The 14,859-nt window shown below is 37.6% G+C and overlaps 1 protein-coding gene across 2 annotated transcripts in view; it reads left to right on the forward strand.

Annotated features, from left to right (window-relative positions):
• LOC126354989 (epimerase family protein SDR39U1) overlaps positions 1–14,859 on the forward strand; it is a 44,311-nt gene that overhangs the window by 11,917 nt on the left and 17,535 nt on the right. For both annotated transcript variants that reach the window (XM_050005089.1, XM_050005088.1), the window contains exons 3-5: positions 7,338–7,545; positions 7,626–7,772; positions 8,455–8,645. In XM_050005089.1, the coding sequence (XP_049861046.1) occupies positions 7,338–7,545; positions 7,626–7,772; positions 8,455–8,645 (546 nt within the window). The remainder of the gene's footprint in view (positions 1–7,337; positions 7,546–7,625; positions 7,773–8,454; positions 8,646–14,859) is intronic.

Raw genomic sequence — 14,859 nt, forward strand, 5'->3', positions numbered from 1 at the left:
GGTGTCAATGTGTTCTTTTCTCCATTTCCAGGAGTGTATAAGGTAGTCAAATGAAAATAAAAGGGAAGAAGAAGGCTGTGGGAGGGAAATAAGGAAAGCAAATCAGGGAAAGACTAACTATGTAGAGACAAATTTCCCATCTGCACAACTTGGAAACATTAGTTTTGAGGAGGAGGATACAAAATACATCAGTGTTCAAACAATATATATCCCCACATTTATGTCACACAATTTTTGTAGAGTAGCAGCATCAGCTTTGCCTTGTCTTTGTCTGTCACCAAATTATTGCTGACACAACACATTCTTCAGTCTGCAATCTGCTCATTATGACACCTGTCGTGTTCTGTAGAAGTAAATAGTATTTTTATTGACTTTGTACATTGGTTGAAAATGTCATCTAAAAGAAGATTTTATAATGAAGAATATATTAAGTATGGATTCACATTTATTGAAAAAGGTAGTGCCCAACTGTCACAGTATGTTGTGTGTTATAACGTCCTCAGAGCCCTGTGCATTTGTATGGTCACCTAACAACAGTTCACCTAATATTAAAAAATAAACCAAAAGAGTATTTTTTGTTGGAAAAAGAAATACTTTAAGTCACTTGAAACTGGACAAACCATGATGAAAACAAAGCACCACAGTCACCTGAATGTGGAGAGTGAACTTACATTTTCAGGTCACTTGACAGATGATATGTGTGTTACAGGTTAGCTTCTCATTACCCATATATGCTTTGTCAGTAGTTGGATTGGAATATATGTTACTGACAGTGTGTGTAAAACCAGTTTTACAAGGAGGACTTTACATAAATAGGCACCGTCAGAACCAAAATGTCTAAGGTGCAAAATATACTAAATTGATTTTTTTTTAAAATATGGGACTGGAACAAGAAACAAGAAACTGTAAGACCCTCAAATATACAAAATACAGATGATGCCACTGAGAAAATATTTTGTAACCTATAACTGAAGCTTTATGCCTGATTAAGCATCTGTTGCTTAGGTTATTCAATTGAATTAAATTAAAAGAGCAAGCAAAATGTTTATGCTGCCTGCAATTCAAACTGGAAAACTCAGTAATAGCTATTGAAACTGTGTGACAGAAAAGAAGTTTCTACTTATTGCTGAAACAGGAAAAACTGAAATAGGATTGAGAGAATCAGACATGACATATTTTTGATCATTTTATTTTAAGAAGAAATATGCAAATATGATAAAGAAACAAAAGATATACAAGATATGTATTTGCACACTGATACAAGATCTTACATTGAAATAATACATGAAATAAATGAACCCAAACATTGTGACCAAAAAAGAATTATTTATTTGTTTAGTTTATGGCATGACACACTACATTGGAAACACCATAAAAGAGAATTACATTGTTAAAATATAGGCTACAAACATAATAAAATAATGTAAATTGAACATTGGCACATAACAATAAATGTAAAACTATATTACAAAACAATAAGATTGCATAAAGTTCAGATTCTAGTATTTTCATCAGTCACAATTCCACACTCAGATTCTGCAGCCACACCACAGTTTGAGGTGTTGCCCCAGGAAGTCATCAGTGCCGATGAACGTCCTCAATAGACACTTGCTGACGATGTGGTGGATGGTTTGTTCTTTGGCACCACATTCACACCCAGGGTTGGGTCACAAGTTCCATCTGTACATTGAGGATCCAAAAAAAGAATGAAGGCATGATTATGTTGTGTTACATTTCTCTTGGTGTGTTTTTCAGAGTATATTGAAAATGAGAACCATCTGCATCAAACACCTTTGTGCATACATAATCACAAATCAACTCATTGCTGTCAACATATCTAGGTAATTTCTTTACATGCAGCAGTAATTCACTCTCTCTTGTTCTCTATAGTTTTTGGAGTCTCCTTGTAGACCACATGCTTTAATGAATCCAGCGGAAATAGTCTAAAGGAATCAGGCCAGGCAATTGCGCAGGATATATCTGAATAGGACTGCCTCTTCCCACTCATTATTTTCGAAATAAGGTATTCAATGCTCTCTAGGTATTGAAAAATTATTCACAGGATCTCCATCGTATCAGAACCACATCATTTGATGAGGTTATAGCAACGAGGATAAACTATGTCTGTACTTTTCCCATTCGCGGTACCATCAATTAAATGAGAGCTGATCATGTGCTGTCATATAAGGTCACACCACAAATTCATATTCCACTGATCAATCCAAAGTAGGTTTCTCATTGACCAGAGGGGTTACATCCCCTTAACTTGCAAATGTGGCCACAACAGTAAGCAATATTTCTCCACAAAATTATTGTCTTGCTGGAGAATCCACTAACAGTATTCAAAACAATTTTGTATATTACTGCCATATAGATTTTTCTACAGAGAAATCTGAAATGTGTGATATTTATGTCTATGAAGAACACACAGAATACGTCTTTGGCTGATACCAACTTCTCTACCGAGTGAGGTGGCACAGTGGTTAGCACACTGGACTCACATTCGGGAGGATGACTGTTCAATCCTGCGTCTGGCCATCCTGATTTAGGTTTTCTGTGATTTCCCTAAATTGCTCCAGGTAAATGCCGGGATGGTTCCTTTGGAAGGGCACGGCCGACTTCCTTCCCTAATCCGATGAGACTGATGACCTCACTGTTTGGTCTCTTCCCCCAAACAACCCAACCCCCCAACTTCTCTTTGCACCTTATGAGAACTAGCATCCAGATTTGTTGCAACAGCTGCAAGAACTGCTACTTCCTTCACATATGTTTTCTTGGGGCAAAACTTTGAGACTTGATGGTATTAACAAAGTTGGACAGGATCGCCATGAAAACAATACTGCTCATGATTCATTTTGGTGTTGTTCATCATAAGTTAAGATCAGGGTGACCACTTCTTCATTAATAAATGGCACTGTACTCTTGAAAAGGGTTTATGCATTACTAACACTTCTTCTGCTTGGATGTTTTATAAGAAGTACACTGTAAAATCCAAAGTAGAAAGCCCTGAAATATATAGTGAAGCATGGAATGTATATTGCAAAGACAGGTTAGACACCATAGGAGGGCACAAGTGTTCAATGAAGTTGACAAAAACATTGTGTCTATCGAGGTGGAAATTGAATCTGACTGTGAAGTTATCTGGACAGGTCTAACGTATCTGGGTGAACTCCAGTTAATTATCAGATGTCTGTACTGGCCACCTGATTCCGCCTTCACAGTTTTAGAATCATTGAAGGAAAATCTATGCACAGTAGTATGGAAACCATGCAATATTAGTTGGAGGCAACTTTAATCTACCAAATATAGACTGAAACATCTGTGGTTCATTACAGGTGGTACAGACAGGCAGTCTTGTGAAGAACTTTAGAAAATTTTTCCAAAAACTGCCTTAAGAAGGTAATTTGATGACCCACACATAATGGAAATATTTTGACCTTGTAGCTTCAAACGGACCTGAACTTATCAACAGTGTCAGTATAGAGACAGGGATTAGAGATCAAGATGTCATCTTAGCGACAATGGTTGCTATATCCATCAAAAAGGCTAGGAGAGAATTTTTGCTAGAAAGAGCAGATAATCGGTTATTAGCATTCATCTTAGAAAATGACTGCACATCATTTAATTCCAGTATGATGAAAATTGGCAAATTATGGGTAAAGTTGGAATGGATTGTAAATCATGCCCTGGAGAAGTATGTGCCAAGTAAGTGGATTAAGGATAGAAAAGACCCACTGTGGTTTAAAAAATTCAGAAAATGCTCAGGAAGCTAAGGCTGTTGCACACTCTGTTCAAAAGAGAATGTGCAGATGATAAGAGGCAAAAGTAAGAAGAAAATTGTGCATGAAGGATACAACTACCATTGTCATACCTTAGCAAAAGAGATCGCCGATAACCCAGAAAATTCTGGTCTTATATAAAATTGCTAAACAGGTCACAGATTTCTATCCAGTCATTCACTGACCAGTCTGATGTGGCACAAAAGGAAAGCTAAATTTTTAAATCCCTCATTTAAGAAATCATTCACACAGGCAGATCGTAGAAACACACCATTGTCTGACTGTCTTACAGACTCTTATATGAATGACATAGTAACAGGCATCCCTGGTGCAGAGAAGCAATTGAAATAGTTGAAAAAAAGAAAGTCACCAGATCTGGGTGGAATCCCATTTTTGTTTTATTGTGAGTACTCTATTGAAGTGGTCCCTTACTTAGCTTGCATGTATCAATGAATCTCTTGCCAAACACAAAGTCCCAAGTGACTAGAAAAAAGCTGTTGTATTATCAGGAAGACCACTTTTCTCCAAATCACCCTGAAATCAAAGTAATAACATACAGAAGTATGAATCTGGACACTGTCATCATTGAGTGAAGATAGAAGAATACAACATGATAAAATTTCTAGTTGGTGTGATAAATGGCAGCTTGCTCTAAATGTAGAAAAATGTAGGTTAATGCAGATGAGTAGGAAAAACAGTCTTGTAATGTTTAAGTATATCATTAGTACTGTATTGCTTGACACAGCCGTGTCAATTACATATCTGTGTGTAACACTGCAAAGCGTTATGGAATGGACTGAGCATATAAGGACAGTAATAAGGAAGGTGGGAGAATGAACTTTATTCTAGGAATGTGTGGTTCATCTGTAAAGGAGACTGCATTTAGTACATTAGTGCAACCAATTCTTGAGTATTGCTTGAGTGTTGGGATCCCCACCAGGTCAGAGTAAGGGAAGACATCAAAGCAATTCGTAAGTGGACTGCTAGATTTGTCACCAGTAGGTTCGATCAGCACACAGGTATCATGGAGATGCTTTGTGAGCTCAAATGGGAATACCTGAAGGGAAGACGAAGTTCTTTTCCTGAAGCACTGTTGAGGAAAATTGGAGAACCGTCATTTAATGCTGACTTCAGAACCATTCTACTGGTATCAACATACATTCTCTGTATGGATGACAAAGATAGGGCTCATACAGAGGTGCATAGGTAATTGATATTTTCACTTGCTCTGTTAGTGAGTGGGACATGAAAGAAAATGACTAGTAGTGGTACAAGTTACCCTCTGCCATACACTGTACAGTGACATGCGGAGTATGTAAGTAGATGTAGGTGGAATGAATTGCAACATTCTTTTTATCAGACCTGATCTACAGTGGTTACACTGCACTTCAATTAACCCCTGTGACTGACCATTGAATGGCAGTATTACACCTAGATATTTAATTGACATGACTGTGTCAAGCAGCACACTACTAATGCTGCATTTAAACATTATGGGATTGTTTTTCCTGCTCATCTGGATTAACTTACATTTTTTTTCTACATTGAGAGCAAGCTGCCATTCATCACATCAACTAGAAATTTTATATAAGTCATCTGGTATCCCCCTACAGTCACTCAATGACTACACCTTCCTGTACACCACAGCATTATCAGCAAACAGCCAAAAATTGCTGCTTACCCTGTCCATCAAATCATTTATGTTTATAGAGAATAAGAGTGGTCTTATCACACTTACCTGGAGCACTCCTGATGACACCCTTGTCTCTGACAAACACTCGCTGTCGAGGACAACATACTGAGTTCTAATACTTAAGAAGTATTCAGTTCATTCACTTTTATGGGAATCTATTCTGTATACTTGTACCTTCATTAAAAGTCTGCAGTGGGACACCAAGTCAAATGCTTTTTGGAACTTAGCCTTCCAGTTACTTTTGGAAAGGCAGTTTGCAGCTCTGATGCCTTTTCTTTGGATGTCTACGAGGCATAATTTTAGGTAGCAGTCACCATCTGATGTTGTTGATCTCAAACGACCACTTTGATGCAGATATTCAATGTTTCCTGCCAGACCAGTGTGGTTGAATGGTGAATGGAACTGCTGTATTATACAACCATTCCATAAGCAACTTCCCATGACAACAACCCTTCTTGCTGAAATGTGACCATGCACACTTGCCATAACCCTGAAGTGACCCAATGAGGTATGTTGACAGAATGAAAAGTGTACAAAGTGCATTGTTCTGTTCATGTTTGAAGGCACAGCACATTCTGTTGATCTCCAGGTGGTTGTACACAGCAATTTCCTGAGGTCAAAACAGCATTGAGAAAGATGTTTCCAAATAAAAAAAACAACCCAAATTGTGCAAGTCATGAGGGCGGCGCAAAAAGTTTTTGATCAGTTTATGCTCAAGAAATATCTCAAAGATGATGTCTTATTATAAAATTACAGTTTTATAAAAAGCATCAAAAAAATATGGTCTTCTTTTAGCTCAATGTTCATTTTATGTCTAAAGACACCGAAGCCTACAGAAAACTTGTAGAAATATGATCAGAAGCTGTAAATTAGTAAAATTATTCACAACAAAACATCTTTATCTGATTTTAGGTCCTATTCTAGATTTATTTACATATACTGTACCATAAGATAGTGCAATTGATCCAATCCTTAATTCTTTCATCATCACCATCAATCAGAACACGAAGGAGAAACTTCAATGACATGGAGCAAATCATAAGATATATTAGTGAAACAGCTCATAGAAACTAAATTAATAGTTAATGAATTTTAAACTGCTGTAGGCTATTTGGACTCAGGGTAATTTTAACACAGTAAAATTCAAAGGAAAGCTACTTCTTTGAAAAAAGCTGCTGCTTTCTCAGTTACATAAAATAGCTGCTAATCATTTCCTACTGTTTGCTTAATATTGACAGCAGCACACTGATATTTATCAGAGATTAGCAGTGTCTATTTGCTGTAAGAGTAGATCCCTATTTACCTCTGTTGTCATACAATTTACACGAATCTTCAATCCTTGAATCTAGATAATCAGATAATCTGAATCTCCTGGCACAAAGTTACATAATAAAAATATCTAGGCATTGTAAATCTTAAGTCTGCCACTCTTAGCAAAGCACAGAAATTGGCAAATGAGTGATGTGTTAGCAGATGAACACAATTACACAGTCCTTGACAGAGTGCATTTTAACATTGAGTGCGAGGCTGCCTCTGTACAAGTTTTAAATGTAGCCAGATAGGAAGATCTCATTTATAATTCTGCTACTGTCACTGCCTACCTGACTCTCCTTACAGGATCTGTCACTCATGTGGCATACTGTTCATTAGGAGGTTCTGCTTTTATATCATTACTGTACTTTATTGTTTTCACTATGTGAAGGCATCTGGCAATGACTGGTTGACTGGGAAGTATTTACATACAACTTACATCTGTAGATCCTGAATTAAGAGGAGGCAGTTTTCATAATATTAAAGTTATTTCTTTGTATTCCTTTAGTTGCTATATGAGAACAGTGTCCAGATTCATACTTCTTTGATTTCAGGGTGATTTGGAGAAAAGTGGTCTTCCTGATAATACAACAGCAGTTGTGAATTTAGCAGGGCAAAATGTTCTAGACCCCACAAGGAGATGGACACCTGGATTTAAGCAGAATGTTTGGTCAAGTCGTGTAAATACTACACAGTCTTTAGCACATTCAATAACAAAATCTGCCAACAAACCTAAAGTTTTTGTTACAATATCTGGTGTAGGTATGCAATTATTAGGTATATGGAAACGAAAACTCTTGTTATTATCACACCACCTCTTACTATCAGAAGTCCATTTACAGGTATTTATAAACCAAGTCCATCAGAGGAATACGATGAAGAGAGTAGCGTAAAAAGCTTTGATTTTTTGTCAGAATTATGTCACGAATGGGAAGCTGCCGCAAAACTGCCAGCAGATTCAGGTGTTCGTCAAACCATAGTGAGATCAGGTAACAGTCAGCCCAATATTTCTGTTGATACATTTATTTTACTTATATTACAGGTATACTTAGCATTGCCTATGACATATATATTAATGTTGTTGACAAAAATAGGGAATGTGAAATGTAACAATTATATCTGCATATACTGTCAGAGTTAAAATATGTGTCTAAAATAATTTCTGGCATGAATTATCAGCAAGTGCAACTGTGAATCAAAACATTTTAACTTAACAGGTAAGAATGGCTAGTAATTGAAAAAGAATATTCAAAATGTAAACCTTGGCTTCTTCAAAAGTGAAATCTGTATAAAAATAAGATGATGGTGAAACACAAAATTTTGCATTCTTAAAATAATGTCAGACAACACTGAAATGGTTAGTAAAGTTTTTGTGGGCTGAGGTAAGAGTTGCCTCATTAAAGATTAGGAATACTATATATAAAATAAGGTACAAGGAGTGTGGTGTGTGTGTGTGTGTGTGTGTGAGAGAGAGAGAGAGAGAGAGAGAGAGAGAGAGAGAGAGAGAGAGAGATAGTAATGTAACTGAAGCATAACTGATAGGGGACAAAGACAAAGAAATCAAAGTTTCTATCATTTCACATATGTATGTGTTTCTTGAGATGCATGATATGATGTTGATTATTTATACAATTTCAATTATAATACTGATTTTAAGTTTTGTGTGATTAGGTGTTGTCCTGGGAAGAAATGGTGGAATGATAAAGCAGCTTTATCTTCCATTCTACCTGGGTTTAGGTGGACCTGTTGGTTCAGGATCACAGTTCATGCCATGGATTCATATTCATGACTTAACAAATCTACTTCTTTATGCAATTGAAAATCCGCAGGTGACTGGAGTACTAAATGGTGTTGCCCCACAGGTGTGTATTAATATTTAAAAAAGTAACACTTCTAGAAATAGGTAGAAGTCTCTATTCATATGAAATCATCAGCAATTCATTTACTGGCAGGTAGTTTAGTTACTTTTTTTTTTAAATAGAGGGAAAAACTGTTGCACTTATACAGAAAAAATTATATTATATGTCAGAATATTGTACAGAACAGCTCTACTCCATATCATCTACAGGGGTTGGGCAAAAATATAGAAACACTGTGATATGTGCATGCATAAATGTAAATGCAGATGCTAGCTGAGCCTGTAAGTTGCACTGTTGTATTTGGCACTGAGCAGAACCTGTGCAGTGTCCTCAATATGATGTAAGTGTCATTAGTGGTCCAATCAGTGCTCTCTGTAGTTATGAGTGATTATGTCGGAGCTAACTGAATTTGAACCTGGGAACATTGTTGGTGCTCATATGGTGGATGTTTCTGTAAGCAAGGTAGCTGAAGTGTTTGCTATATCAAGAGGCAACATATTGAAGTTTTTATGCCACATACAGGGATAGTGGAAAAACATCATCTGCTAAATCACAATGCAGATGAAAGTGTGTGTCAAGTGATTGTGATGGACAGTCATTGAAGAGGACTGTGATGAAAAATAAGAGAACAACACCTGCAAAAGTTGCTGCAGAACTGAATGTTACATTCACAAATGCTATCAGCATCAAAACAACATCAGTGGTGCAAATGCCTATAACAAGGAAACATACTGTCAGAGCCATAAAACCTGGACTATTGGACAATAGAAGAATGTCATTTGGTCAGATGAGTCTTGTTTCACCCTATTTCCAAATTCTGGCTGAGTTTAAGCCCCAAGAGTGAAACATGGCAGAGTTTCAGAGATAAGCCCCTGTTCACACAGCTTGCCTCACCAGGACCGGTTTTGTGAACAAGGGGATGAATGTTCACACTTTCCCTGGTTACCAGTGTCAGCAGATCTCAATATTGTTCAGCCTTCATGGTCTTCTTTGGGAGAAGGGTGCATGATCGTTATCCATCTCCGTCATCTTTATCTGAACTTGACACTGTTTTGCAGGAAGAATGGTATAAGATTCCTGTGAAGCCATACAGTACCTGTATTTATCCATTACGAGATGACTGGAAGATGTTTTGAATGCCAACAATACCATATTAGGCATTCTAATGTGTTTTGTTTTTGATGATCACATATCTTCGTCCAGCCCATATAATAATTTAGCTATACTGTGTATGACATACATGAGTTGGATTTGCGTGAGTGTGTATGTGTGTGTTTGTCATCTAATTTTGATGAAGGCCTTACTGGCTGAAAGCTGTATTTGGGACAGTCTTTTTGTTGTGCCTATCTGCTACTCAGCATCTCTGCTATATGGTGAGTAGCAACTTTCCTCTTCACAATATTGTTAACTGTGTCCAGTTGTGACTCACAGACATAGTCATAGGATGCTACAGTTCTGTATTTTATGAAGTACACATTTTACATTTCTTTCCATTTAAACCAAGTTACTGTTCTTTGTACCTCTTTGAAATCTTAACAAAATCTCAGCTAACTTACTGCACCAAAATGGGGATAAAATTGCAAGCTTTCGGTGACTGCCTCAGTCATCTTCATTGAGTGCTAAGTCTGACTGCTGTTAAACTGATGGCCTCACACTTTTATACGTGGAGGAGTGCATCCGATTAGCTAGATTATGTACTGACGACATCACAGATATGGCACAAGTTGTGGTGGCACCCTCTGGTCCATAGTTTACATTTGTACTGGCTATACAGATCCACTTGCAGTGCCACCGCTCATATTGTGCAGTAAACTATATGAAGTCTTCCCCTATGATCTTTCATTATCAAGTGCACACTTCCACGCATTGCAAAGTGCTTGTGTCCCTATTGAAACTCCTTTCACATAGTCTAATTTCCACTGCTTTCCTAATCATAAAGCCCAAAGTGTGAGCCAGAATTCTCCACATATGCATGTCTGTACATTAACTTTGTTGCCACTGATAACTTTAACTTAAAACCACAATTTCTTTGATTTTAGTTGAGGTTTTTGATAAGAGTCTGTTAATGTATTGTGAACACTTCACACATTGCCCTTCTGAAAGACAAAAATGTTTGCTGTAGCATTTCTGTATTTATTATTTTACAACTAGTGTGCAGTAGTTACTGTTACTTTACAGATCACAGAGGATCCCTCCCATCATGAACTATTCTACTACATCTCTCCAGTACTTGGTGAACTATTTTTCTTAATTTGAGACAGTTTGTACACACATTCCTGCCCAGAACTAAGTTTCAAGTTAATCCATCATATGTGGTACTACTATCTCATTATCTAATTTACTGAAGAAATAAATGCTGCTACTTTTTTCACTTCCTCTTTCTACTGTCTCACAGTAATTGATACCAGTTTTCATGTGGACATCATGAAATAGGCCAGGTCTGCTTTGTTGTCATTAGTTTCAATATACACTGACGGGACAGAAAACAACTGCAACACCAGGAGAATTGTGCGACATAAACAGAAGTCGGTAAGCATGTTTTTACATCTAAAAGATGATGACTATTAAAATTTAGCACCAGTAGCATAAGAGTGGCGCTAGTAGCATCACCACGAGGATGTAAATCAGGTTTGCTTTAAATACCCACTGTAACGGTCGTGAGCGATAGTTGTGTTTGAGATCAGATGTGGCGAGTTGATGTGAGTTAAGAATGCCTTTAAGGCAATGAAGAGCCCATTACCAACATCTCACTGAGTTTGAACAAGATCATGTGATGGGGCTATGAGAAGCTGGATGTTCCTTCTGCAATATTGCTTAACGATTTAACAGGAATGTAGCCACTGTACATGACTGCTGGCAGCAGTGGTCAAGAGAATGTACAGTCACGTGTCAGCAGCAGTTGGACAGTTGGAACCATAGTGACACAACATACTCTTACAAATTGGTTGCTTCAAGGACAGCTCCAAGTCAGATGCCCTGTAGCATACATTCCACTGACTCCATACCACCATCATTTGCGACTTCAGTGGTGTCAAGTGAGAGCTCACTGGAGGGCAGCGTGGAGGTGTGTTTTCTGACGAAGGCTGGTTCTGCCTCAGTGCCAGTGCTGGCCGTGTGTTGGTTAGGAGGAGGCCAGTTGAGGACCTGCAGCGAACCTGTCTGTGTGCTAGACACACTTGACCTACTTCTGGAGTTATAACCAGAGGTGAAATTTTGTATGACAGGAGGAGCACTCTCATGGTTATCCCATTCACCCTGACTGCAAATTTGTGTATCATTCATGAACACCATTCCAGGGGGTGTACTCCAGCAGGATAATGCTTTCGCACATCGCACTGTTTGCAACCCAACATGCTCTATAGAGTGTAAACATATTTCTTTAGCCTGCTCAGTCATATGATCTGTCTCCAGTTGAGCACATACAGGATGTCATTGGATGACAACTCCAGCATCATCCACAAACAGCATTAACCATCCAGCATTGGCTGACTAATTGCAACAAGAATTGAACTCTATCCCACAAACTGACATTCAGGCCTGTCAAACACAAGGCAAGCATGTTTGCATGCTTTCATTGAAAATTCTGGTGGTTATACCAGTTGTTAATGTACCAGCATTTCCTATTTGCAATGGGTTATCTTGTGTTTACATTAACCTGTGATCTTGGAATGTTAATCACTTGCATATGTTACCTAGACAAATATATTCCCAGCATTTCAGTACTTTGCATTAATTATTTTATGGTGCTGTGACTTTTTTCCCCTCAGTGTATTTCTGTCATGAGTGAGTTTCCAAACTACTTGTTGTATTTTCACACAACACATTTAACATTCTACATCTACACCTGTAATATGCCAGCCATCTTACAGTGTATGGATGAGAGTACTTCTGAGATGACTATCGTTTCCCCCCTTTCGTGCTCTTTTCGCATTTGGCACATGGGAGGAACTATTATCAGTAAATCTCCATATGAGCTCTGATTTTCTTATTCCTTTCATTAGGCATGGAATATGTGCGAGGAAGTAATATGTTACCCAGCTCTTCTCAGAATATACTCTCTAGAAATTTCAATAGTAAACCTCTGCGTGATGCACAACACATCTCTCGTAGCATCTTTGAGAATGCCTGTAATGCCCTTGTGTCAAGTGAATACTCCCTTGATGAAATGTGCTGCTCTTCGTTGGATTTTTTTCCCTTGTCTTCTATTAACCCAATGTGCTAAAGGTCCCATATTGATGAGCATTGCTCATGAATTGGCCTAACAGTTGTTTTGTAGCCACATCTTTCATGGATGAATTACATATCTTAAGTTTCTTCCAATTAATCTCAGTCTGACATGTGCTTCTCCTACAGTTTCTCTCATGTGGTCATTCCACCATAGGTTACTTTGGTATTGTTTTGTTTATAAATCAGTATTGTTAGGAGATGAAAGTCTGTCAGTGATGAAGTATGACTGGGGAAGATACATATTAATAGACAGTTCTCTCAAATGTTTGGTTGCATCTGGGGGATGAGTGTAATGGTCAATGGAAAGGCCCAATTAGAAGTTTATACCCATCCGGGTTACTAAGTCTTACTAAAACAAACTTGCATGTGGCTTCAGTTTCTATTTCAGTGGATTTGACTTTCTCTTGTCCCAGAGGTTGAAAATACCACTTCAGTTGTGAAGTTCTTTTACTATCACACAACCGGTTTTCGGCTCTTATACACCCATCTTCAGGTGTCGTAACTTGGTGCTGTCACCCCCGAGCACTGTGGTTGACGTGTACGAGGTGTGGTGTGCTACCTACCGCAACATATACACTACCTCCATTAACATCAGTCTATCTTTTCATTATATAATTTGATTTACTCCAAAACTATTGCTATCGCCAATTTCAGATATAAATGATTGAAATCTATAAGCTAGTCCCTTGACAAGCAGGTGTACCAAAAAAAAAAAAAAAAAAAAAAAAAAAAAAAAAAAAAAAAAAAAAAAAAAAAGTGTAAGAACAATAATGACATAAATCAAGAAAGTATCAAATATTTTTAACTTAAACTTTTTTTAGATAAATATAACTGCACAGAAAAACTGATCTGGTGCATGTGGTGATAAGTTAATAAGTTATGAATGTTTTGCATGCACACAGCAGTTTCATAATGAAGAAAAATTCATTTGCAAACATGCTGGAAACTGGTGGCATGATGGTGCTAGGCAGCACTGTTAATTTCTTGTAGGTGGTTGTACTGATGAAATCCTCATCAGATTACATGTCAGTGTGCATGAGGAATATGACAAAAAAATAACAGCTAGTGGTCTCAAGTTGGTTTGCATATTTACAAGGATGAGCTGGCACTAGCCAGATGGCCTTGATTTGCTGAAAGGCACACATTCTTGGTAAGGAGCTACTTTACGTCACCGCAGGAGATGACAGTTATTGGCTGTGGGTGGGAGAAACCTAGCCCTTGTGACTCCTGCAAGCTGCCTAAATGTAAAGAGATGGCAACTCTCAGACTGACTATAAAAATGGTATAGTGGCGTTTTGGTTGTTCACATTTGTTGTGATATTTCATAAAGAAATAGAGATAGACATTCAGTAGGCAAAAATGGTAAATTAAAGATAATGCTGAGATGGAAGTACGGATTATCAGAGCTCTCAACACTGCCAGGACTTCCAGAGACACAACAAATCAAAAAACATATTACACTACCACACTTTGAAATTAACTCTGTCAATGGGGTGTCAACAGATAGATCTTGGTGAGAGCTACCAATCAATAATACACTTATATTATTCACATGTTTGCTTAGCCGGCAGGAGGTCATCACTAATTACCATATTACATTACTTTTAAGAAGCTGCATTATAAACAGAATGCTCCATGTAGCGGCATACACTAGTATTAAGAAATAACTGTGAGAACAAATATAAATTTCTTTGCTTTTATATAAATGAAGATCAAAATTAAATGGTGCCAAATGTGTGCTATTAATATTGTCAATTGTGCAAGAACCAGAAGCTCTACATCTGTTCTGAGTCAATAATTGGAAAGCGGGGCTTTTTTCTCCATAGAAAAGACACCCCGATTTTTGTATCAGCATAAAATTAAGATGTACTTTGACTGTTCAAAGATCTGTCTGTTATGCAAATGCTACAAATCACAATAACTCATTGGATGTTTAAGGAAAGTAGTAGATAGTCAAGATGGTGTCCCAGTATCTTCAGAATGGGGTACC

The sequence above is a fragment of the Schistocerca gregaria genome, chromosome 3, assembly GCF_023897955.1.
Source record: "Schistocerca gregaria isolate iqSchGreg1 chromosome 3, iqSchGreg1.2, whole genome shotgun sequence".
Taxonomy (NCBI): Eukaryota; Metazoa; Arthropoda; class Insecta; order Orthoptera; family Acrididae; genus Schistocerca; species Schistocerca gregaria.